Source organism: Dreissena polymorpha, chromosome 3 (genome assembly GCF_020536995.1).
Source record: "Dreissena polymorpha isolate Duluth1 chromosome 3, UMN_Dpol_1.0, whole genome shotgun sequence".
In the NCBI taxonomy this organism is placed as follows: domain Eukaryota; kingdom Metazoa; phylum Mollusca; class Bivalvia; order Myida; family Dreissenidae; genus Dreissena; species Dreissena polymorpha.
In genome coordinates, this window is record NC_068357.1 from 70,915,603 (window position 1) to 70,941,911 (window position 26,309).

The following is a 26,309-nucleotide window of genomic DNA, read 5'->3' on the forward strand; positions in this document are numbered from 1 at the left end:
CACACTTGTCAGTTTCCTTTATTGACATGTAGATGATAATGGTATAAGCTTTTTCAATGTACTAACAGATTTCCTAGAAATGTATTGTACACAATAGATTATGAACTGAACAAACTGTTTCTATATTACCTTTGGCAAGACAAGAATTAAAACATGTGTACATGGTAAATCCTACATACAATTTGCAACTGAAGTAAGAATGTGGATTTCTGTGAATATATTTGAAATTTTGATCAAAATATAACAGAGCAGCTGTAACTCTATAAGGTGTCTAATGATATTCATGAATTTACAGTTACTAATGCCCTTAACAAAAGTAACATGTACAAAACATATGATAATACAACAATTCCAATAATTCTGTGAATAAAACAAAAATGTATGTATACAAAACAAGAGCACCGCATAACGGGGGCCATGCTCAGCTCGGGTGCATTTTTGAAGAAATGAAAGCTTGTCAGATTTTTTTTTTTTTTTTTAGAGGTCAGTGACCTTGACCTTTGACCTAGTGACCCAAATATGGGTGTGGCGTGTAGAACTCATCAAGGTGCAGCTACATATGAAGTTTCAAAGTTGTAGGTGGAAGCACTTTGATTTCAGAGCCAATGTTCAAAACCTTGACGAAATGTAAAGGTTTTAGCACGACACGGACACGACACGACGAGCTGGCTATGACAATACCTCGGGTTTTCTCCGAAAACAGCCGAGCTAATAAAATAAAACAGTTATCGCTCCTTGAATACATTTCAATAAGACTAGATGTTTTAGGATGTACAGTTATGTTATAACTTACGATTCAAAGCAGGAGCCACACAAGCTATCAGTTCTTAATATCAGTCAAATATAATTTACTCAAAAATGGGGAATAATAAGATCCAAGGTAGAGCACTCCGTCTCTGTCCTCCACTTCGCTAACTGCCGAAATCTTGGCCCCAGTAGGATCGTGAAGTGACTGAGTTATCTCCCCTAGTTCATTCAGATGAATCACCATCCCATAGGGGTTAAACGTGCTCAGAAGTTTAATAATAGCGTCTTGTGAAAATATCTGAAAGGGAAATACTGTTGGGTTGTAAATATCATGGAATAACTAAATGAACTCTTTATTAAGATGTACATATCAGGGGTGGCGAAATCTCAAAAAACTATACTTGTCCACGGACAACCATTTTGGAAATTTAACTTGTCCGTTGCTGAACTACACTTGTCCGTTAATGTTTATATAAATTATAAACGCATTTATTGATTAATGTAAAACAATGTGGAATATACCAAAATGAGTATGATTTGCTAGTTTTGTTTATAGTTGTATTTCAATAGTACATTCATTATAGCAGTATATTATAAACAATATAAAGACCTTCTAAAACTTTCAATCTTGCAAAGCTAGTGTTATTAAAACATTTGTTGAACATAAGTTCACCGTAATCTTAACAAATTAACTAGTCCAATATGTGGACCTCATCAGACTGAGGCTCCGCTACTGGTAGCAATTTGATTATCATCAACTGGTAACCATTGAAAATCTGTGAGCCAAGTTTCTTGAAAGTTCTGGTGCGTTTAATAGATCATATTTTTTATCATAATCTTCCTTAGTTTTTTTGGGAGGTGGACTGCTCAAAGCTTCGGGTTTCTGCTCCTTTGTTGAAGATTAAAAAAAAAAAAAATGTTCCATTTTTACCATTAAAGTCGTCTTAAATGACAAGGTAGACCGTGTTTTGAATATCTTACTTTGATACTTTTTATTTCCGTCTGACTGTAAAAATAAAGAAACCAGTCGGTACACTGTCTAACAGTCAGGCCGAATGTTTAAAATGCGGCATGCTACTGGTATCTTATAGAATAAGGGAGATCACTGCGCAGAGGAGTGCCCGTATTTTAGCTTGATTGCTCCGCAAATAGCACTGACAATGGAATCGCATGTCAACATCCGGTTTTGTAAAACTTAATTACGGCCTTAATACAATGTATTTTTTGTATACCTGGACCCAACTTTTAAAAAATTTGTTGTCCACGGACAACTTAATTGAAAAAAATCAGTTGCCCAGACAAGCAAATGTACGACTCGGGCAACTCGGACATTTGATTTCGCCACCCCTGCATATAATGTGATAACTTAATGAAATCTTGAATATGTTGTAAATATGGAATACCTAAATGAACTCTGTAATAGGTTGTAAATATCATGGAACTACAACATGACCTCTTCAATATGTTGTAAATATCATAAATTAACTAAATTAACTCTTCAATATGTTGTTAATACATGTTTTAATGGAACTACTGATGGACCTTTTCAACATGTTGTTAAGATGATTAAATAACGAAATGAACTAGTAAAAATGTTGTCGATATCATGTAATGACACCATTAATTCTTCAATATGTAGTAAGTATGCCTACGCATGTGGTCATGCTCACTTTACCAAACAGGTAAAATTGTTCCACATGTATTCCACTTTTCCTCCACAGCACAAAAATATACCAACTTTTTAAGTATTTGAGTGAACAATAAAAAGCTAAAGATTGAAGATTGCAGCTAAATCTCAAAATTCTTACCAATTTTCAAAGACTCAAGAAGAAGTAAACAAAGAAGGGGTGCTAAGACCCCCCCCCCAGTCCTTACACTGCAGCCAGGCTAGGGACTGATGTCATTAAACTGAAATGAGCAAGGCTCTGGGGAAACAGGGCTTAAAGCATGTGTGTATAGTTTCATTCCAAATTAGTCTGTGCAGTCCATAATTTTGTGTTTTATAATTTTGCTAAAAAGGGACTTCCTTAATACAACAATTAGTGTTCGTGAAACAACAATCCCTACAGTGCCGCTCGTTGAAGCCATATATTTGATCTTTGACTTTGAAGGATGACCTTGACCTTTCACCACTCAAAATGTGCAGCTCCATAAGATACACATGCATGTCAAATATCAAGTTGCGTTCTTCAATATTGCAAAAGTTATGGGCAATGTTAAGTTTTCGGATGGACGCACACACTGACGGGCTGACAGACAGCTCTACTGCTATATGCCACCCTACCGGGGGCATAAAAACTGAAATGAGCCGCACTCTTGGGAAACAGGGCTTAAAGCATGTGTGTAATGTTTCATCCCAGATTAGCCTGTGCAGTTTGTAATTTAGTGTGAGTAATTTTGCTAAAAAGGGACTTCCTTTATATAAAAAATCACCATATAAGCAGAAAGTGATATCCCTGATCAGCCCATGCAGACTGCACAGGCAACTCGGGGACTACACAAGCATTAAGCCCTGTTTTCCCAGAGCTCAGCTCAAATAAGTCATTGCTACCTTTGCAATCAGCTGTCTCAACCACGGTCGTGATGCCAGGGCATCTACTATAGATCTCCCAGGTCGCCGGACCGAGGCCAGGCCTACCCAGTAACCTCCCTTGCTGCTACGGCGAATGTTGTCAGGGAGGCCTGGAAGGTTGTTGTTGAAGGTCTCTAGGGTGCCGGACTTTGGACCAGCTATGTAATATCTGCAATTTTTATTAAAGCATTTTTAGGAATATTGAACATGGTCATCTGTCAAAAATCTTTGGACCTGCTATATGCAATCTGCAACAAACTTTTAAATTAGACAACAGTTCTGCAAATAAAAGCTGTGGAAAAAAAATAGATATAAAAGTACATATTTCAAATGTTATTAATTTTATGTATGCATCATTAAGTAAATTAACTATATACAGGAAACGATTTTTCCAAGGTAAATGTGTGCTTGAGCATAACAATTTTACTTGGAAAAAAAAACTTTCTCACTATTTGCTTGTATCACCAGAATTAGGCCACTGGAGAATATAAGCTTCCGTACACTTCAAAATATGATCATTGTGAATATGTATTAGAGTCTCATAGAAAGCTCTTTGTCAACACAAGTAAGATTTATAAACATCACAGATATCTTAACCCTTTACCACTTAGATATGTATTTTCACGCATTTGTAGTCTTTTAGAAAATTACATTTAATTAAATACCTTTCTTACATAAGTCAAGTTTTAAAGGCTTTATTTCCAACCCTTAGTTACTGATAAGCAGCAAACAGCATAAAACCTGAACGAGTTACTCGCAGGCTGTTCTGGTTTTATGCTGGTTGCAAAAATCCATTTTCAAATTTCTTCTTATGGGGGAATGGGTTAAAATGTTGTCACGTTGCAACATCCTCTGCTTACAACTTAATATTTCAGGGATGTAATTCCATAACACAAACTACACCTTGTCATAGTAGAGAAGAATCCCAACCACCGTTTCAACCCATTGACAAAGCCACAGATCCTAATATGTAGCAAGTTGTAATAATCGTTTTATAGAAAAAGGGGCCAAAATTTAGAAGTATTTTTATTAAGCTTGAAACAAAGTGCACATGCACTACTTCATATCATGAGAAACAATATATGTCTGAATCTTTTTATGTTAAACCCTTTCCCCCATAAGAAGCAAAGTGAAAATGGCTTTTGCAACCAGCATAAAACCAGAACAGCCTGCGAGTAACTCGCAGTCTGTTCAGGTTTTATGCTGTTTGCTGCTCATCAGTAACTAAGGGTTTGAAATGAAGCCTTTGAAACTTGAATTTAGTAAGAAAGGTCTAAAATTAAAGTTAACTTTCTAAAGGACAACAAATTCGTAACAAGGGCTGTTTGTAAAACATGCATGCCCCCCATATGGGCTGTCAGTTGTAGTGGCAGCCATTGTGTGAATACGTTTTTTGTCACTGTGACCTTGACCTTTGACCTAGTGACCTGAAAATCAATAGGGGTCATCTGCGAGTCATGATCAATTTACCTATGAAGTTTCATGATTTTAGGCGTAAGCTTTCTTGAGTTATCATCCGGAAACCATTTTACTGTATCAAGTCACCGCGACCTTGACCTTTGACCTAGTGACCTGAAAATCAATAGGGGTCATCTGCGAGTCATGATCAATGTACCTATGAAGTTTCATGATTTTAGGCGTAAGCATTCTTGAGTTATCATCCGGAAACCATTTTACTGTGTCAAGTCACCGCGACCTTGACCTTTGACCTAGTGACCTGAAAATCTGTAGGGGTCATCTGAGAGTCATGATCAATGTACCTATGAAGTTTCATGATCCTAGGCATAAGCGTTCTTGAGTTATCATCCGGAAACCATTTTACTGGTTCCAGTCACCGTGACCATGACCTTTGACCTGAAAATCAATAGGGGTCATCTGCGAGTCATGATCAATGTACCTATGAAGTTTCATGATCCTAGGCATAAGCTTTCTTAAGTTATCATCCGGAAACCATTTTTCTGTGTAGAGTCACAGTGACCTTGACCTTTGACCTAGTGACCTGAAAATCAATAGGGGTCATCTGCAAGTCATGATCAATGTACCTATGAAGTTTCATGATCCTAGGTGTAAGTGTTTTTGAGTTATCATCCGGAAACCATTTTACTGGTTCTAGTCACTGTGATCTTGACCTTTGACTTAGTAACCTGAAAATCAATAGGGGTCATCTGCGAGTCATGATCAATGTACCTATGAAGTTTCATGATCCTAGGCGTAAGGGTTCTTGAGTTATCATCCGGAAATCATTCGGTGGACGGACCGACCGACCGACAGACGGACAGACGGACCGACATGTGCAAAACAATATACCCCCTCTTCTTCGAAGGGGGGCATAAAAATACGTATCTAAGTTGAAAAGGGATAATTATGTGACTGATATTTCAGCTGCAAATTTTGTGTCTACAGGAAAAAAGACAGACTGAAGTCCATATCAATTTCTGCATACCATAATCTGCATCATTACAGGGGGGGGGTTTATAAATTTACTTGTAGACAGCAGCTAGGGTTGTAGATGTCAGCAAGATAGCCTGTTTGTCCCTGGTCAGCTGTACTCCATTTGCAAATGGAATCCCGGTCGCTAGGACAGTGGTTGTGTTGGTTTCTGGGTGGTAGGACAATAATCTGTGGACGAAAACAGTGGGAGATTTCAATTGGTGACATGAAGCATTTAATCAGGACTGATAACAGATCAGCATTCCTTCATTGATGGCCCAAAGAATGAACTAGAAATAGGCAATACATGTATTAAGAAAAATACAGGAAAACATAATTGTACAAAAAAATAAAATCATTATGAGTGTATTAAATTTGATGTAATGGTGATGTATGTACTTCTGGCCTGTACTTGAATAAATCATTAAATGGAAACCCTTGGAAATCATTTTAACAATACAAATTAATATTTTATTGTAGCAACACTTATCTTCTTATAACTGAAATCAAATCAATATATTGTTATTTAAATTATATATGATATATCAGTTTTATTACAAAATTCATTGGGGCTTGTTGGAAAATGTGTATTTCCAGATTTAATTCAGTCCTTCTATTTGAAGATACTTTCTGTGATGGTCCCATGAGTGTCCTAGCACTCCTGTTTAGTTTGAACCTTTCCCACTTAGAAACATATTTTGACATGTTTGAAATCCCTTAGAAAGTTAAATTTAATTAAAGACCTTTCTTACTATATTCAAGTTTCAAAGGCTTTATTTCCAACCCTTAGTTACTGATGAGCAGCAAACAGCATAAAACCTTAACAGAATGTGAATTACTCGCAGGCTGTTCTGGTTTTATGCTGTTTGCATATAGCAATTTTCACTTTGCTTCTGAGTGGAAAAAGGTTTAACCTATTTATCTTAGCTCTATTGCATTGAAAGTACTACTACTTATTTGAAACGCTCTCGAGTCCGTTAATTGGGACTAGAACCAGTACTTGGTGTCTATGGGAGAGATCTAAAGAACGCTCCTACAGTGGGGATCAAATCCGAGACCTCCCGATCGCTAGGCGGACACCATATCCACTTTTCCACAGCGACCTATCATACTTATTTGACATGCTGGCAATGTCTATATGTTAAATGTTAACTGAAAGATTTTCAATTTCAATGTGGTCTTGTGCTGTGGAAGGAGGGCAGAGTACCTGAGGGAAACCCCTATTTATGGTGACCATAAACCAAGCTCAGATGCACTGTAATTAGATATATATTTCAATAATGTGACCTTTATTTTTTTTGTGGGTTACCTGCCTGTTGCATCGCCCTCCATGACGAGGTATCGGTTGTGTCTGCGGTCCCATTTGGTGCTCGAGTCCGATATGTAGTACGTCCCATCTGGACCAATGTCAAGGTCATTCAGAAACTTGGAAGTGTGACCGTCAGTTTCCACACTTGACAGCCATTTCTTGTCACCTTTGAAAAAATTCACATGGTTAAATATAAAAATTTACCGTACTTGTTACTGATGTATACAAGAGCACCGCATAACAGGTGCCAACGCTCGGCTGCGGGTGCAGTTTTTAATAAATTAAAGCTTGTCAGAATTTATTTTTTTTTAGAGGTCAGTGACCTTAACCTTTGACCTAGTGACCCAAAAATGGATGTGGAGTGTAGAACTCATTAAGGTGCATTGACATATGAAGTTTCAAAGTTGTAGGTGGAATCACTTTGATTTTATAGCCAATGTCAAGGTTTTAGCACGGCGGACGCCGGAAAGACACGACACGACAAGCTGGTTATGACAATACCTCGGGTTTTCTCCAAAAACAGACGAGCCAATATTAGGCTATTGTTGGATACAGATTAACAAGCAAGATTTATTTTTATACAGAATAGTGTAAGGCTAAAATTATGTATTCACCATGAAAATATGTCAAAAAAGAACATCAAATAGTGTTTTCATGTTCAACATTGGTGTGACATCCAATTGAAATACATACCACCTTAGCTTAAGCTTAAGGTTATAATATTGGTGTGTATCTAATTCATTTCTCTGTAAAAAATAGGATTAAATGCAATATTTGTTTGCTTGCCAATATAATACAGGAAAAACCTAAGTCAAATAGTAAGGCAAAGTTCTTTAAAAAAAATTCAATCGAAAGTTATTTAAAACAAGAAGCTTTTAACCGTATGCAACATGTTGAAATTACAGGTTTGTGCATCATGTATTCACAGTGACAAATATTTTGTTCAGACTAAATTGTTATCAAAGTTGTAAACTGATCACAATTTGTGGTCAGACATGAATCAACATAATCAGATGTTACAATATATAGTTTGATGCGCGCCAACATTAATACATATCCTGATTTTCTCTGCATTTGCACATGGGCCGAAATATAAACAATTAAGAATCCTTTAGGATGAAATTTACTGACTCCTCCACACAGTATCATGAAAATATAACTTATAACCAGTGTCATTCATGTTTTGGATTAACACCTTACCAGTTGCAACATTGACCTTGAAAATGCCGAGGTATGTGTCTAGCACAATCAAGTAGCCGTCTCTATCCATCCTCATACCCAGGGGCCGCCCACATGTTGGCTCATCTTTAAACCCTTCTGTGAAACCAAAAGGACAAAAGCAATTTTTAATGCTGTGAATTTTAACCATACATAACTATTAAACAAGGTGTCATTTCCATTGCCATGTTTAATTTGCTAAATTTGTATCCATTTAAATGCAATTTTATAGGAATTTTTATGGAATGTGGACCGTAGTTCTCTCTGCAAATCAGAAGTTTGTAACCTTCCTGAAATTTGACTGAATGCTTTCATGTTAGTTACACAATTCTTGAAAATTACTAGCTTGCTGAGAATGAAATCGCTCTTACCACATGGCAATCGTCCAAGCCTCGTCAATTCTCGGACATGTCCCTTATGGATGACCATAATGCGACCATCGGCTGTGCCAGTGTACATGTAATCTGAACAGTAACGGGAACCATACATGCATGTGGGGTTTAAATTATGTTGAAAGCATAAGCGACATGTTTGGCATCTTGCATAAAGGTAAGTATATTAAAAGGTTCTTAGAAAACATTGACCTTTGACCAAGGAACATAGGAATTGCACAAGTGACACTTTCTAGCCATGGTGAATAGTGATCCTTATTCCTAAGTAAGTTACAATAAAATTTTCACAGACGCATCAAAGTTTAAGTAGAAACAAAAGCAATTCATCTCTTCCTACTCAATTAGATTTTCTCATGTAACTTAAAACAAACAACTTTTAACATGGTTTCAAACATAGTGAAAATTCCTGGTAAATAGATTGGGGATAGCTGGGTCTGTGGAAGTGTCAAACAAAAGGTTGTCAATACCTCCATTGCATAATGCATGAACCAAACTTGATACAACTTTGTATGAAGTAAGGTTGCATTGAGATCAAGCTTGGACCGGCCTTGGATCAGCAAGGTCACTGTTAACAAATACAGAAACACTGTTTCCATTTAATATCTTTATATATACTGGTACCAGGAGGTACAGAGCTGAAATGTGTCTAGATTACATCCAGGCAAACCTAGGGATTTAATTAAATTAAATTAATTAGTAAACTGTCCACATTCAGGTTTCTTGGCATCATTTCTAGTATTTTTAACACCTTACTGATAACATCATCATATGGTCCTCCTTCAGGGAAAACTGGGCCAATGCATGCATGCAAAGTGTCATCCAAAATTAGACCGCGCAATTCTCATATGCTTTTCAAGGATAACACTACCTGCTTGTATGAAACTTTTTGTTTACAATAAGTCTCTTCTAATAAAAAAATCCAGTCTACACGAAAATTGTTGTGCCTGATAGGCCTGTGCCTACTGCACAGGCTAATCCAAGATCACACTTTATGCACACAAATTAAGCCCAGTTTTCCCAGACCGCAGCTCATATGATCGAACGCCAGTCCTCGTTAAGCCCTACCTCCGTCGACCACGATGGACTCTGGTCCAGTTACCTCCCCCTGGAACAGCCTGGTGGCCCGCTGCAGATTGGTGTTGGGCGCCAGGGCACCAACCCACTCTGGGGGCGGGGGCAGTCTACAAACAGAATCTGAAGGTACGTTATTAAAATTTAAGTTCGCCGTGGCGTTATGGATAAGGTGTCATACTAGTGATCAGGAGGTCATGGATTAGATCCCCACTTGGGGAGCGTTTTGAAGATCTTCCACCAAAGACACCAAGTACTGATTATAGGCCCAGGAAACGGACTCGAGAGCGTTTCTATAAGCATGAGGCTTTCGATGCAATTGAGCTTAAATAAACAGGTTTAAACTAAACTAAACTAATATTTTTTATCATTAGTCAAGGTTATTCACTGAATAATATTTGAAACTAAAATCTGTTGATGTTAAAAGTAAGTCAACTATGAACATTTTGTAATAGTAATCGTTAAACTTCAAATCAGACCTCTTTTTTTAAAACATAGATTGCAGCTTTTGTAACCAATTGTGTGTGTGTCTGCATGTGAAATATTATATGTGTTTGGTGAACTGATTTCGAGTCATACAATAATTTGCAATTTAAAGATAGAACAGAATACATATTTTATTCACTTACATGTTAGCATAAAACATAATTGTGATAACAAATTCATATTATTACACATTTATACATGCGTGAAATAATGAGTAGTTAATACAGTTAGAATGTGAGAACAGGAAAATAACATTACATTTATACAATATACTATGCAGTCTGTTACCAGTATGTGTGAGAGTGTTGTGTCTTGTAATAAACAATGAACTGAGTATATAAACAAGTACATGTTTATGGAAATCAGTGGAAACAGTATGCATAAGAGTGTTGTGTCTTGTAATAAATAATGAACTGAGTATATAAACAAGTACATGTTTATGGAAATCAGTGGAAACAGTATGCATAAGAGTGTTGTGTCTTGTAATAAATAATGAACTGAGTATATAAACAAGTACATGTTTATGGAAATCAGTGGAAACAGTATGCATAAGAGTGTTGTGTCTTGTAATAAATAATGAACTGAGTATATAAACAAGTACATGTTTATGGAAATCAGTGGTAACAGTATGCATAAGAGTGTTGTGTCTTGATATTAACAATGAACTGGGTAAATAAACAACATATTTTCAAAAATTTGTGGTAACAGGGAAAAAAAAGGACATTTGTTACTAAATAAATTGTACGTGTGAACTGATAGAAAATACTTATACTTAAGACATTCTAAAACATGCACTGCATTTCACTTTGTTTCCAATTATGAACAATTACATAACTAGAAAATTATGCTCCTTGAGATTACTATTCTTAGTTTTGACAATGTTGCAACCAATCAAGTTAAAAAATATACTTAAAAACCCACTTTCTAAATTGCTGTCTTTAAACAAATAAAGCATTTCATTATACATAATTAATAGTTTGTAAGTATTTTTCTTTATTTTCAGAGTAAACATTAAGAAAACCAGGACAGTAAAAAAAAATATTACACTCCTGATACTTAAAACTGTGATATTATGCGATCTATACAATATAACTCTTATTGCATATTTTTTTTAAGATATGAGGTACATTATCTGTTTTCAAGTCAACATTAAAAAAAGTAATATTGCATGTCATTTAAGGAATAAATCAATTGACTTATGTGTATTTGTACTTTTTGTAGGCTTCAAAATTAAATGTTCGAGAAATGGTTCCACACCAGTTCCAAAATGTTCCCAGAAGTGAATTGATTTAACAAACATTTCAGTCATGTCGTCAAGTAATTTTATCAAATATTATTTAAAAATTTAAAACAAAGTTTCTATATTAAACAAAACAAACGCAACATTGGTTGATAAATGGTACCCTGAGGCTACACAACTTCTAACTGAAATGGATTATATTTTTGATAGTTATCAACTGTTGAAAGTTTCACAAGGATACCACTTGACAAGGAGACAGTTTTTGAGAAGCATTTTTTATACAAATACAATATTTCTCCACTGAAGATTGTGAACTTATGTTCTTTGAGAATAAATAATACCCAGGCTTTTTTCTGACGTATCCCATACCAAAATTGTAAAAAAAATTCTCAATTTGCAAAAAAAATCCCAATGTCCGGAAAAAAAATGTTTATTCTTTTAAATAAGTGTCTTATGATTATTTAAGGTAAATTGTATTTAAATTACATCTAAGAAAGTTTATAACTATAACATTGTTTTTTGGCACCATTTTTGGAATGGGAAAATTCGCGGCGTTTTGACTAAAATTTTGGAAATTAGTGTTGTTATTTTGCTTAAAATGCTTTAAAATTAAGAACATAAGTGTGTTCAGTGTTATATTTACTAAGGTTGAACTTGGATGGGAGATGAACAAAATGTTGAGATCTACAAGAAAAAACATACAAAACTTTTTTTGGGGGGAACCTTCCTTTGGGAATTGTTTAACTCCCATTTGGGGAAAATATATACTTTTTCCATTGGGAATGGGGCCGATTACCCGACCCAATTTTAAATATTTAACAAGGGCTGTTTGTAAAACACGCATTCCCCCCAAATGGGCTGTCAGTTGTAGTGGCAGTCATTGTGTGAATACGTTAGAAACCATTTTACTGCTTCAGGTCACTGTGACCTTGACCTTTGACCTAGTGACCTGATAGTCAATAGGGGTCATCTGCCAGTCATGATCAATGTACCTATGAAGTTTCATGATCCTAGGCCTAAGCATTGTTGAGTTATCATTCTGAAACCATTTTACTGATTCCAGTCACTGTGACCTTGACCTTTGACCTAGTGACCTGAAAATCAATAGGGGTCATCTGCCAGTCATGATCAATGTACCTATGAAGTTTCATGATCCTATACCTAAGCATTGTTGAGTTACCATCCAGAAATCATTTTACTGTTTCGAGTCATGGTGACCTTTACCTTTGACTAGTGACCTGAAAATCAATAGGGTTCATCTGCCAGTCATGATCAATGTACCTATGAAGTTTCATGATCCTAAGCCTAAGCTTTGTTGAGTTATCATCCGAAAACCATTTTACTGTTTCGAGTCACAGTGACCTTGACCTTTGACCTAGTGACCTGAAAATCAATAGGGGTCATCTGCCAGTCATGATCAATATGTACCTATGAAGTTTTATGATCCTATGCCTAAGCATTGTTGAGTTATCATCCAGAAACCATTTTACTGTTTTGAGTCACTGTGACCTTGACCTTTGACCTAGTGATCTGAAAATCAATAGGGGTCTTCTGCCAGTCATGATCAATGTACCTATGAAGTTTCATGATCCTAGGCCTAAGCATTGTTGAGTTATCATCCGGAAACCATTTTACTGTTTTGAGTCACTGTGACCTTGACCTAGTGACCTGAAAATCGATAGGGGTCATCTGCCAGTCATGATCAATTTACCTATGAAGTTTCATGATCCTAGGCCTAAGCATTGTTGAGTTATCATCCGGAAACCATTTTATTGTTTCAATTTACTGAGACCTTGACCTTTGACCTAGTGACCTGAAAATCAATAGGGGTCATCTGCCAGTCGAGATCAATGTACCCATGAAGTTTCTTGATCCTAGGCCTAAGTATTGTTGAGGTATCATCCGGAAACCATTTTACTGTTTCGAGTCACTGTGACCTTGACCTTTCACCTAGTGACCTGAAAATCAATAGGGGTCCTCTGCCAGTCATGATCAATGTACCTATGAAGTTTCATGATCCTAAGCCTAAGCATTGTTGAGGTATCATCCGGAATCCATTTAACTGTTTCGAGTCATTGTGACCTTGACCTTTGACCTAGTAACCTGAACATCAATAGGGGTCATCTGCCAGTCATGATCAATGTACCTATGAAGTTTCATGATCCTAGGCCTAAGCATTGTTGAGTTATCATCCGGAAACCAATTTACTGTTTTGAGTCAGTGTGACCTTGACCTTTGACCTAGTGACCTGAAAATCTATAGGGGTCATCTGCCAGACATGATCAATGTTCCTATGAAGTTTCATGATCCTTGGCCTAAGCTTTCACGAGTTATCATCCGAAAACCATTTGGTGAACGGACCGACAGATGGACCAACAGACCGACATGTGCAATACAATATACCGAGCCCTCTTCTTCGGGGGGGCATAAAAAACACTGTTTAATAAATATGATTTTGTTCTCCTGATTTGAATTATTATAAAGAATAATATTAAATGAGTCTTCCACAAGTCAGTTGAGTTTTTGCGCAAAAAAATCAAAATCCTGAAATTGCATTTTTTTCCCAAAATGGCCAAGAAAAGGCCTTATATCACTTTCAGCAAACTTACGTGTATGCCACTGGGTCAATTGGTGAAGGTATGATAGACAGAACCATAGGAAAGATGATCAGAGTCAGGCCTGTACTGATCAACCCAGCCTTGCGCCATCTAGAATAAAAACTGTGCAGGTTTTTTGGACATCTAACTCCTATAATCTTTCCTCGCTCACAAGCAAAATGAAAATGGCTATATGGAACTAGAATAAAACCAGAACAGCCAACCAGACAACCACAGTCTGTTCAGGTTTTATGCTGCTTGCTTCTTATCAGAATATTAGCCCTTTGCATGCTGGGAAATTTGTCGTCTGCTAAAATGTTGTCTGCTGAATTTCTAAAATAAGCATTTTCCTCGATTTTTTTCAAACAATACTATCAGAATAGCAAACAGTTTGGAACCTGATGAGACGCCACATTATGTGGCGTCTCATCTGGATCCAAACTGTTTGCAAAGGCCTTCAAAATTCGGTTCCAGCACTGAAAGAGTTAGTATATGAAGCCTTTAAAACTTGAAAGTTCTTAATTAAGTTTGATCTTCCACGGGCCTACAAATGCCCCAAAGTTAATACCTGGTTTGGCAGAGGGTTAACTTAACACTGTCACGTATTTCCATTACAAAAAGAACCTGCAGTAAAATGTATCATGAGTTTGGTAATTCTTTATTTGCTTTTTACTGGATTTATTTCCTTCAATTTAAATGTTAATATTTATATTTTTGCTAACACAATGTTGGCATAATGTTGATGTCGCCTAAAACAAAAAGCTTATCTTTCCACATTGAAGGAAATAATGGAAATAAATATTGAATATTTGAAAATATTCAACTGAATTATTATAAATTGTAGTTGATAATGCAAAAATATGTGTGGTCCCACATTCAAGTATAAATTACCACAGTCATGTTATGTACAGTCAATCTTGTGGATGCGACCACTTGTATTAAGCGACCTTTGTCTTACGCGACCATTTTGAAATCCCACGGAGCTTTTTCGCTATATAATGATATTGTATTTAGCAGCTTTTGTCTTACGTGACCAGCGACCGCTGATTTCTATGTATTTTGATGTCCAAATCTTGAATTAAGCGACCACTAAGAGGTAAAAGTGGTTAATGTATTGATCTTTCAGGGACAAATCCGTGTTAATTGTTTATCTAAGCCGATAAGATGTACTGTTACACCACTGCTTTGTTTTCACACCAACCATTATGATTATGCTTTGTCTCGTTGACCGGTTCTGACCGGTATTGTTGTAGACTGCATATCATTTTATTGAGTTCAATAATAGAGGAACGTTTTACGCACAGTCTACAGCTTTAAAAGTTTACTATGTGGAACGTTAAGAGACAACGCCGATTGTTCTCGAGTATAGATAACAGGTGCAGAAACAATGCACTGTACGCGACAAACATTTCCTGAGAAGTGCGGAAAATAAACTATTAATCGGCAACATCTCTCGAAATCCGTACATTACCAATTTGTAATTATGCTTATTAGTAGATATTTGTTAGCCAATCACATTGTTATTTACTTAATAAATTTTCCAATCAGGTCTGTTTGTTTGTTTTCAATTGACGTGTTTAAATTTTTTCAGCTCATTATGTATCATAATCGAGTCAGATTTCCTTAAGCGTACATGCAGAAATTAAAATGTCAAAACGAAAAGTGTTAACATTGAACGAGAAAATTCGGGTTTTAAAATTGTCAAAGAGTAAAAATGCACGTAAAATTGCAGATGAGTTTGGAGTCGGTAAAAATCAAATTCAGAACATTCTTAAGCGTAAAGCCGAGGTGCTTGAAGACGTGGAAAATTATGTGTCAGGTGAAAAAAAACGCGAAAAATATTTCCTTGTCTATGTTTGTTTTGAAAATAAATATGTACACACAATTCATTTATAATATATGATAATTTATAATAAGTGAAAAAATAAAACACATTATAAGTAAACTATTGTTTATGTATTGTGTTTATATTCATCTTATTATAAAAGTTAAAATCATTGTTGACAAAAGAGATTATCCTTCATATAGATTAAAATTTGTATTGTCAAAATAGTAAATAACATTATTACCCAATTGATTGGCGATACTTCTTTTCTTCTGTCACATCCTGCTCCACTACTCTGGGCTTGTTGTTTGCTTGTCGTTTCCTCAAACCCTCAGACATCGTTAAGTCTAAGGGTAAAACAATATTAGTAAGAACATAAGCTAGTGCTATTAAAAATAGCTGTAGACGCGGACTTATATAAAATGTAGAAATACCATACTCAGGGCTCAACAAATTCACTCGCCCCTCGTTATTAGGAGTAGAAATCGGCTCCGGACGAGTGAATATTCCGGCAGCGCTTGTCTTGCAGGGCGAGTGGCATTTCTGGATTAAATGAAGATAAAAATTTTAAGTTTTAACACATCTTTACTTAACAAAACAGCGTTTAATCGGCGATTAAAAATTAACTGGATGTTGATTATTGCACACTGCGCCTAAATTAGTCCTGTTCCCGATACGTGGCGATACCGGTATGTTCCATGAATGTATCCTATACAGTACAGTATACGGTCTTTCAATACTGCTAAAAAATTCGTCTTAATTCTTCACATCTTTAGATTTAAAGAGTGGCTATTGGCAAGTTTTAATGACAAAGACAAAACTGCCTTTTGTACACACAGAGGCATGCTTGAGTTTAACAAAATGCCTTTCGGACTCTTCAATGCTCCTTAAGTGTAATCATAATGATTGTGACCATGAGGACAAAATGAAAAACAAACAAGTTAAAAGTATGTTAAAAAAGTTTACTTTACTGAAATTCACGAGTTAACAGTTATATATGATAACCAATAGAAAATCACAATAAAACATATATTAGTTACTGATTAATAGCATTTTTTCAATAAATTGCAAGGAAAGTACATATTTCAGCAGGGCAAGTGAAAATTCTTAGCTACTCGCCCTGCAGGGAAAGTTGCTGAAGAAAAAAATGTCGACCCCTGATATTATCTTCAAAATAAATGAGTATTGAGCTCTTAAATTTAGCAATAAACGAAAGATTGTTGTAAAAAATGTACACCCCACGCACACACACAGTCACTCACACTTGCCAAGTCATCAATTTGAATATGACCAATTGATATGATTTTCTTAAATTGTATAAAGATAGTAGATATCTTGATCTTGATATTGATAAGGAGCCATTTTCCCCTCAAGACTTACACAAGCAATTTAAATCTTCCTAGGATAATGTTCTCTCTGACATTTCCTAAAATCAAGGGGAGAGCAAAGGATCCATTTGCTGAAAAGTTGTTAATCTTGCAAGATGCAGCTTTTTTTGGTAAAGACAAACTTTTGGGTTGATGATAGTTGAAGTTGCATATGTCACTATAATTCTATTGGCAAATAAATTTTAACTGAGCATGAGATTGCACAATTATTTGTGCGTGTCAAGCTTCCAAAATAATGTATACACAAGTTTTCAATATTAAAATCTCATCAATTTAGGTTAACTTATTAAAATATTTTGGCAGTTACACGATTTTCACGAAAAAATGATTATATGTATGTGTATTTCGAGGTGAATCCTTAATGGGGTCCTACTGTGCTCAGCCTGAATCATATGTGAACTCTTAAGTGTGTCCAATCAATTTATCTCATCAACTTATTAGAGACAAGAAAGTTGAGGTCAATTTAAATGTCTGCATTTTCCATCTTTTTAATTGTTAGTGATTTTTTATTTTCATGTGGTCTTGTGCTGTAGGGGGGAGCCAAAGGAGTCCCCACCTGTCCTGTATGGTACTCATCAGCCAAAATCACATGCTTCTTGTATCAGGGGTATAGAACCTGGGTTGCCTAAGTGTATTAACTACTGCGATAATCAGACAGCCTAACACTTGTATGTCTTCAATCACGTTCTGAACTTTAGGTAACAGTATACTAAACAATTATGATGTGCAATGCTATACCCTCTAAAAACATGAATATCATTTATTTGAAGTCATGATTCTCTGTAGGGGCACTTGCCATGACTTTATTTTAGAATATTTCAGGGTGCATGTGTTACGTTGTTTTCAAGAAATGCACTCTTTTGCGTAAAGGTTGGAGACTACATAAGAGTTTGACAGATGGAAACCCTTATCAACTGGAGAGCAGCCAGTAAATAAATGGCAGTAAAACAGTGACCTATGATTTGTGTCGAGTTCTTTCTATCAATCTCATGACCTATCTTTTTTATTGTGTAAATCAATTCGGCTTGGAATGCTGTTCGAGAAAAGGCATGGTTATGAGCGTCTCTATGAAGCGCAAAAGTTTGATCTTATTTTTTGATAAAGTAATTGTTTTTACTTTGAATTTGATAAGGAAATCTTTTAGTATATTGTGACCTTTACAGCAGGGCATTTATTAGTGGATTTCAGCCCTCAAAAATAGCGATTATTACAACTTGAAATGTGTCACGTTTTGAAATCTTCATTTTCGTTTTTAAACGCAACTGATTTACCTTTTTTCGCAGGTATTTTAATTTAAACATTAAACTCTTTATATTGTCATGAGCTGTTCATCTGGTTTAACCTGTCACACACTCGATACAAGTTTATTTTGCAGTAAATTGTTGTTGTTTAGCAGAAGGACAGCTACGCAATATCCATGTCGTAATTTTCGCAATTATTGCGGCTAACAACCACTGTATATATTACTGTTGTGTAATGATGTTTACTACACGGAGTTCATATAGTTCACTCACACAAATATTCCGACAGATGCCTCCAACATAACACATTAAAACATTATATTTTTAGTAGTCTACTGCACTTCTCTGAAAAGATATTTAACAAACTTGGAGAAAGCAGAGACTGTCCTTTTTAGTAATTCAAAGTTTTTGAAAGCCAGAATTTCACATTTATTCATGTTACGCATGTCCTCGATCGATTACCAATCCTTTTTAACATTTTGTTATCATTTGTAAGTTAATTGTTAAGCATATGCGCTATTTCATTGCAATCAAATGGGAAAAAAATATTAATCACTATTTTTCTCCATACTCTACATTAACGTCAAATTGGCCCTTATCCGAATTCTTTGCCTTTAAACTAAGTATGTATTCAAATACCGTAGTAAGTTATGTCCCGTAATCGAAATGCGAACTTGGTTTATGTGAACTTGAATGTTACATACACTATGGTAACGTGAGGTTCGGATAAAAGTTTATGCTGTGTGCTTGATTTAAAATACTTTGTACTATTTATCCCCACGTTTTTCGGAGAAAAAATGGGGATATTGTGGTGATGTGCGTCTGTCCGTCCGTCCTAGCCACCTGCTCCTCCTACACTATTAGCACTAAAACCTTGAAACTTACATACATGGTAGCTATGAGCATATGTGCGATGGTGACAGTGACGGAATTTTGATCTGACCCCTGGGTAAAAAGTTATGGGGGTTGGGGCGGGGCTTGGTCAGAGATTTTCACTCATTTTTGTTATGTTATTTTACATTAACTTCTTCATTTCTGCACCGATTTACTTCAAATTGATACTGAGCCTCTCTAATGACAATACGGTCAATCTCAACTATGCATGGCCCCATTACCAACCCTGGGGCGCCCGGCCACATAGGCCACGCCCACCCAAAATTGCCTTTTACTAAAATTTCTTCATTTCTATACAGATTCACTTCAAATTGATATTGAACCTCTCTTATGACAATACGGTCAATCTCAGCTATGCATGGCCCCATTACCAGCCCTATGGCAACCCGCCCACATAGGCCACGCCCACCCAAAATTGCCTTTTACTATAATATCTTCATTTCTACACCGATTCACTTCAAATTGATACTGAACCTCTCTTATGACAATACGGTCAATCTCAGCTATGCATGGCCCCATTACCAACCCTGGGGCACCCTGCCCACAAAGGCCACGCCCACATAGGCCACGCCCACCCAAATTGCCTTTTACTATAATTTCTTCATTTCTACACCGATTCACTTCAAATTGATACTGAACCTCTCTTATGACAATACAGTTAATCTCAACTATGCATGGCCCCATTACCAACCCTGGGGCGCCCCGCCCACATAGGCCACGCCCACACAAAATTGCCTTTTACTATAATTTCTTCATGTCTACACCGATTCACTTCAAATTGATACTGAACCTCTTTTATGACAATACAGTCAATCTCAACTATGCATGGTGCCGTTACCAACCCTGGGGCGCCCCTGGGTCAAACATGCGGCGTGGGGATACGCGTAGGCCTCAGCCGCGCCATTTCTTGTTAAAAATAGCTTCAGCTATATTGTTATTATTTGTATTACTTAATGTATAAATCAGGTGCACAATATGCATGCATACATCCGTGCATTAAACCCTAGATCAATAAATAAACATGTTACCAGTTAGTGGATAATTAATATCAAATAACACCGACGAGGTAAGTCCATTGAATTTGTGTATTCTATCGATCGCTTATATTGATGAATTGAATTTTCTGCATGAAACACGATACGCTGTGTTTATGTTTTGAGTAACCATGTAAGCTTGTTTTAATGAAACAGAGGCTTTAACATTCTCTTGCATTGGTTTAATAAAGAAACTTGCATGGTTTTAATTTCTTTATAATTCATGATACTACTTGTTGCAAACTGCGGAAGTGATTTAAAGAAGAATAGGACCATACAATCTTGAATGTACATGTACCCGTATATACTGGTTAACATCAATGTTAGACAAGCGAACTCGCGTAGGCTTTAGGCTTATATTGAAACAAGGAACTAAGATCTGAATAGTAGAAGTCACGATGGCTTCTTGGTATAGTAACATAACAAAACAGCAAATTGGCTTAGAAGGGGATAACTTCGGAAATATTGTATGTAAACACAGACACGTAGAAGACTTAAGTCATCAAAGTGACCATCGCATCGATACCAAAAGTTATTCATCAGTGAAGGAAAAGCATGCGAACGAACGTGATAATGAGAATGATTTGCGAATAAATGGAGATGTCAGATCTTCACAACTTAATGACGTTGACTCGTATACAAAGGTGGAAGTGAACGGAGAAGCCAGTGGTCAGTCACTGGACGCAGGAGACTCGGGATTCTCGTGCGATGACCATCCGGATATGGCAGTGGAGGCGTATTGTGGGACACACGATGTTGTCGTCTGCATTACATGTTCCTCTAGCAAGCATAGGTTAGTATATTGAGTTAACAGAGCGTGTTGTAGAAAAATATTGTTTCAAGTAGGATGCATGTAAAGGTTTTGTTAATTCCCTTTTTGATCTAAGACAGTTGCGATCTAACTTAACGGCAAACTCACCCTAGTGTGTAAGATACTAGTATTTTAGAATTGTAATCCGATAAGGTCAAAGTCTATGCCATAATGTAACAGGTGCAACATGAAACTCTGCATTTGTATCTCACATTGAATTACACCAAAACCACGATCATTACGCGCAAATACAATTTTCCAATTTGAATTCGTCTTTAACAAGATGAATAAACCGATAAGTTTATGGAATTGAGCGTTTATATTCGCTTATACGTACAACAGGGGCTTATAAATCTGCTTCAGTGAAAATTGCGCGAAGAACATAATAATATCGGTATATTGTACCTAGCTCACACGCGCAATTGGTTTAAATATTTTTTTTCCTTTGTAGATTTTGCCGGGACGTCATTCCATTGTCTGAAATTGATATCAAGCCGTTCAAAAAGAAAGACCTTAAGAAGTCAACCAAAGAGTTGTCCGAGATAAGAGAATCGTTGATGAAAATACGTCAGTCAAAGCGCGAAGAACTGAAACGAATCGAAGCAGAGACAGCAAAAGCCATACAAGATCTTCAAGAATTTAAGGAACTGATAAATTGGTTATTAGAAAGACGTGAACGTAAAGGTAGAATGCACATCGAAAATCGCCACAAGGAGCTTACTCGCGATATTAAAGAAGACTTGGAGGAGTGCGATAAAATGATGGCAGATATAGAGAAACAGTTACGAAAATCGTCAAAACATGATGACGAGAAATCAAAGAGAAAATCTTTTGTAAAAACAAAGAAAACAAACCAGCTTTTATCAAGACTAAAGAATAACGCATCTACACTGAAAGCGTCTGAAGAATCGAGATCATTGATTAAATTCACAGTGGACCCGAAAGTTGAACAGTTTGCGCAAAGTCTGGCCTGGTACGGAAAAGATAAAACATACCTCTCCTGCGAACCGACCTTGGCTTTTCCGCACTTGTACGAGGTCAAAGGCGAATGTCAGTATGATGTCAGAGTCAAAGGAGACCGAAATGTTTGTGTCGTCACTTCTGTTTGTCAAATGCTAGATGGAACGCTTCTATTGGCGGATAACTCGAACTCAAAGATCAAACAGCTGGACGTGTTGTATCAAATTGTAGATAGTATACAATTGTCAGCGCCACCGCTGGTAATCTTAGCATTAGGTGACGTTAAAGCTGTCGTTGCAATAGACACCGCCGAAAATTCAGTGTTACAGCTTGTGAACGTGGAGTCAAGAAAACTCTCTACCAGTGACAGCTTTACCGTTTACGGGAAGTGTTGCGGGCTCGGGTTTGATGGCGAGCATATATATGTTGCTTCTGAAACTGCCATTGTAGCTTACAGTCAGTCTGGCGAAACTGTGGGTGAGATTTATAGTAACCCGCACACTACTTTAACGTCATTATCATATAGCAGTGCGCTCTGCAAGCTTGTAGTTGCCAACAATGACGGAGAAATCTTGGTACTGGAAAGGACTGGTGAAATCGTTCGGCAGATTGCAGACGAAATATTTACTGGTCATTGTGCGATTGCGGTAGATGTGAACGGACAGATTCTAGTGGCGAGTTACACGTCCAACTCGGTGGTACAGTTCAACCATTGCTTGGCTCGTCAAGGCGTGGTGCTGGACCCAGCCAATGGGGTTCGAACGCCGTTAGCTGTCATATTTGATAGGCTACACTCTAGACTTGTGTTGACAATGAAAGGCAAAAACTTTGTGAAAATATTTGACCTAAAATAATTATAACAATTGTACATGTATATTTAATTATGATTTTCAATACTTTGATATTGTTTTTTACAACTTGTACATAAAATATGGTATTGATGCACGATTTTAAAAACAATAAATTATAATGTTAACTTGTGAGCTTTTGAGATTGTATAGTATTGATGTTTACACAATCACCAGATGTGTTTGTAATAAACGTTCCATCCCCGTTTTACCGATTTATTTTATGGATCCATATCAGACGGGGCGTGATACGACGATAACACTGCTTCAATAAACGCTAATTCAGCATGATTATATATTGGAATAGCCCCGTTGCATGACGCCCGATGAATTTTCTTAACGCTGCTCTCTCATGATATACTATTATGCACTTGATCTGCAATTGCAGCTTTCATTTTTAGCTCATCTATTTTTTGAAAAAAAATTATGAGCTATTGTCATCACCTTGGCGTCGGCGTCCGGTTAAGTTTTGTGTTTAGGTCCACTTTTCTCAGAAAGTATCAATGCTATTGCATTCAAACTTGGTACACTTACTTACTATCATGAGGGGACTGGGCAGGCAAAGTTAGATAACTCTGGCGTGCATTTTGACAGAATTATGTGCCCTTTTTATACTTAGAAAATTGAAAATTTTGGTTAAGTTTTGTGTTTAGGTCCATTTTATTCCTTAAGTATCAAAGCTATTGCTTTCATACTTGCAACACTTACTATCTATCATAAGGGGACTGTTCAGGCAAAGTTATGTAAGTCTGACTGTCATTTGGACGGAATTATGGGCCCTTTATACTTAGAAAATTGAAAATTTTGTTGTTAAGTTTTGTGTTTTGGTCCACTTTACCCCTAAACTATCATAGATATTGCTTTCATACTTGGAACACTCGCAAACTATCATAAGGGTACAGTAAAAGGACAAGTTGCATAACTCTGGTTGTCATTTTTACGGAATTATGGCCCTCTTTTGACTTAGTAACTTTGAATATATGGTTAAATTTTGTGTTTCGATCCACTTTACGTCTAAAGTATCAAGGCTATTGCTTTCAAACTTCAAATACTTTCATGCTATCATGAGGTTACTGTACCTGGCAAGTTGAATTTTACCTTGACCTTTGAATGACCTTGACTCGCAAGGTCAAATTATTAAATTTTGCTAAAAATGCCATAACTTCTTTATTTATGATTAGATTTGATTAATACTTTGACAAAACTTCTCTTACCTGACATACCACAATAGACTCCACCCAAACCATCCCCCGTGCCCTCCCCCCCCCCCGAATCCCCCCCCTCTTTTTTTTTAAGATCATCTCACAAATGACCACCACACCCTCACACTATACTATACCCCCCCCCCCCCCCCAAATTGGTTTTTTTGAAACGGTTAAAAACACAAATATTTATTTTTATTATTTGATGTTTTAAATACCGTCCAACCATCGCACCCAAGAATACCCCCTTCCCCCCTTCCCCCCTCCCCCCCTCCCCCCCCGAATTCCCCCCCTCCCCCCCCCCCGAATTCCCCCCACCCCTATTTTTTTTTTAAGATCATCTCACAAATGACCACCACACCCTCACACTATACTATATCCCCCCCCCCCACCCCACCTCCAAAATTTTTTTTTTTTGAAACGGTTAAAAAACACAAATATTTATTTTTATTATTTTATGTTTGAAATACCGTCCAACCATCGCACCCAAAAATACCCCCCACCCCCTCCTCCCGAATTCCCTCCCCTAATTTTTTTTTTAAGATCATCTCACAAATGACCACCACACCCTCACACTATACTATACCCCCCCACCCCCCACCCCCAATTTTTTTTTGAAACGGTTAAGAAACACGAATATTTATTTTTATTATTTTATGTTTGAAATACCGTCCAACCATCGCACCCAAGAATACCCCCCTCCCCTCCCCCCGAATTCCCCCCCCCCCTTATTTTTTTTTTTAAAGATCATCTCACAAATGACCACCACACCCTCACACTATACCCCCCCCCCCCCCCACCCCCCCCACCCCCCCCCCCAAATTTGTTTTTGTTGAAACGGTTAAAAAACACAAACATTTATTTTTATTATTTTATGTTTGAAATACCGTCCAACCATCGCACCCAATAATTCCCCCCACCCCACCCAACCCCCCCCCCCCCTCGAATTTTTTTTTTTTGCATTTTTTTTTTCCGCATTTTTGGAAGATAATGTAATAAATGTCCACGCCCCCACACTATACACCCCTCTTCACTCCACCCCTCCCTCCTTTGTGATTGAAAATGAGAGTCCCTTCACCTTTAAAAAGAAAATAGATGAGCGGTCTGGTCCCGCAAGGCGATGCTCTTGTTTTTTTGTAAACATCTAAATTTGTTTTTGGTTAAAATTGTTTTTTTTAAGGAATTTTATACGTGCGGTCATTTAACCTGCCGTTGCTCTCACTTTGCGGTCCGTTGATCTACCGGTACTCATACTTTGCAATTAGTTAACCTACCAGTACTGACACTTGGCAGTCGATTAACACACTGGTACTCACGTTTTTGCAGTCAGTTTACCTACCGGTTCTCACACTTTGCATTGAGTTAATATACCGGCCCTCGTGCTGTGCAGTCAGTAAACATACTGGTACTCACACTTTGCGTCAGGTAACCTACCGTTACTCACACTTTTGCAGTCAGTTTACCTACCGGTACTCACACTTTGCAGTTAGTTAATCTACCGGCCCTCACACTTTTGCAGTCAGTTAACATACTGGTACTCACAGTTTGAGGTCAGTTAACCTACCGGCACTCACACTTTGCAGTTAGTTAACCTTACTAACGGCTCTCACGCTTTGCGGTCAGTTAAGATACCGGTTCTCACACTTTAAGGCAGTTAATATACCGGCACATACTCACACATTGCGATCAGTTTACCTGCCGGCTCTCACGCATTACGGTCAGTTAAGATACCGGTTCTCACACTTTTAAGTCAGTTAACCTACTGGCACTCACACTTTGCAGCTAGTTAACATATTGGTCCTCACACTTTGAGGTCAGTTAACATACCGGTACTCACACTTTGCAGTCAGTTAACGTACCGGTACTCACAATTTTCGGTCAGCTGATCTACCGGTATACACACTTTTCGTACAGTACGTCAGTTTACGTACCCTTACTCATACTTTGCAGTCAATTAATCTACCGGTTCACACACTTTGCAGTAAGTACACGTACCGGTACTCACACTGTGCAGTCAGTTTACGTACCGGTACTCACAATTTGA

The 26,309-nt window shown here is 37.1% G+C and overlaps 3 protein-coding genes and 1 long non-coding RNA gene across 8 annotated transcripts in view; 2 read left to right on the forward strand and 2 right to left on the reverse strand.

Moving 5' to 3' along the window:
• On the reverse strand, nt 1–20,457 carry LOC127874687 (adipocyte plasma membrane-associated protein-like). Of its 4 annotated transcripts, XM_052419186.1 has the most exons (11): nt 18,547–18,723; nt 16,322–16,430; nt 16,132–16,234; nt 14,075–14,173; nt 9,734–9,849; nt 8,648–8,740; nt 8,259–8,375; nt 7,059–7,224; nt 5,804–5,938; nt 3,299–3,488; nt 1–1,045 (listed from the first exon to the last, which is right to left on the reverse strand). In XM_052419186.1, exons 1-11 carry the CDS (start codon nt 18,574–18,576, stop codon nt 821–823), a joined length of 1,383 nt encoding a protein of 460 aa, XP_052275146.1. In that variant the 5' UTR covers nt 18,577–18,723; the 3' UTR covers nt 1–820. The 4 variants fall into 4 exon arrangements, with proteins under 4 accessions (XP_052275146.1, XP_052275150.1, XP_052275147.1 ...); XM_052419190.1 differs by lacking the exons at nt 16,322–16,430; nt 18,547–18,723 and adding an exon at nt 20,439–20,457; XM_052419187.1 differs by lacking the exon at nt 16,322–16,430 and having other exon boundaries at nt 18,547–18,714.
• The window catches only part of LOC127874693 (uncharacterized), a 228,251-nt gene that overhangs the window by 46,093 nt on the left and 155,849 nt on the right, over nt 1–26,309 (reverse strand). The gene's annotated exons all lie outside the window — the stretch shown is intronic.
• LOC127874692 (uridine diphosphate glucose pyrophosphatase NUDT14-like) overlaps nt 18,465–26,309 on the forward strand; it is a 13,700-nt gene continuing 5,855 nt past the window's right edge. Inside the window, exon 1 of one of the 2 annotated variants that reach the window (XM_052419203.1) lies at nt 18,465–18,558. The gene's annotated coding sequence lies outside the window, so the exon portion shown is untranslated. Of the gene's footprint in view, nt 18,559–20,328; nt 20,477–26,309 lie in introns of those variants that run through there. The other variant, XM_052419204.1, reaches the window with a different exon arrangement.
• Nucleotides 20,505–23,262, forward strand: LOC127874686 (uncharacterized). The gene is made up of 2 exons (XM_052419185.1): nt 20,505–21,237; nt 21,707–23,262. Exons 1-2 carry the CDS (start codon nt 20,843–20,845, stop codon nt 23,067–23,069), a joined length of 1,758 nt encoding a protein of 585 aa, XP_052275145.1. The 5' UTR covers nt 20,505–20,842; the 3' UTR covers nt 23,070–23,262.

What these genes read in the sequence shown, in the direction of transcription:
- LOC127874687 (XM_052419186.1), bottom strand. Translation starts at nt 18,576, where the DNA reads ATGTTTAAATTAAAATACCTGCGAAAAAAG. An exon ending in AAGTATCGCCAATCAATTGG is followed by an intron (nt 14,174 to 16,131) that starts GTAATAATGTTA and finishes TTTTTATTCTAG; the next exon opens with ATGGCGCAAGGCTGGGTTGA. An exon ending in GAGGGCGATGCAACAGGCAG is followed by an intron (nt 5,939 to 7,058) that starts GTAACCCACAAA and finishes TTTCGTCCACAG; the next exon opens with ATTATTGTCCTACCACCCAG.
- LOC127874686 (XM_052419185.1), top strand. Translation starts at nt 20,843, where the DNA reads ATGGCTTCTTGGTATAGTAACATAACAAAACAGCAAATTGGCTTAGAA. An exon ending in TGTTCCTCTAGCAAGCATAG is followed by an intron (nt 21,238 to 21,706) that starts GTTAGTATATTG and finishes TTTCCTTTGTAG; the next exon opens with ATTTTGCCGGGACGTCATTC.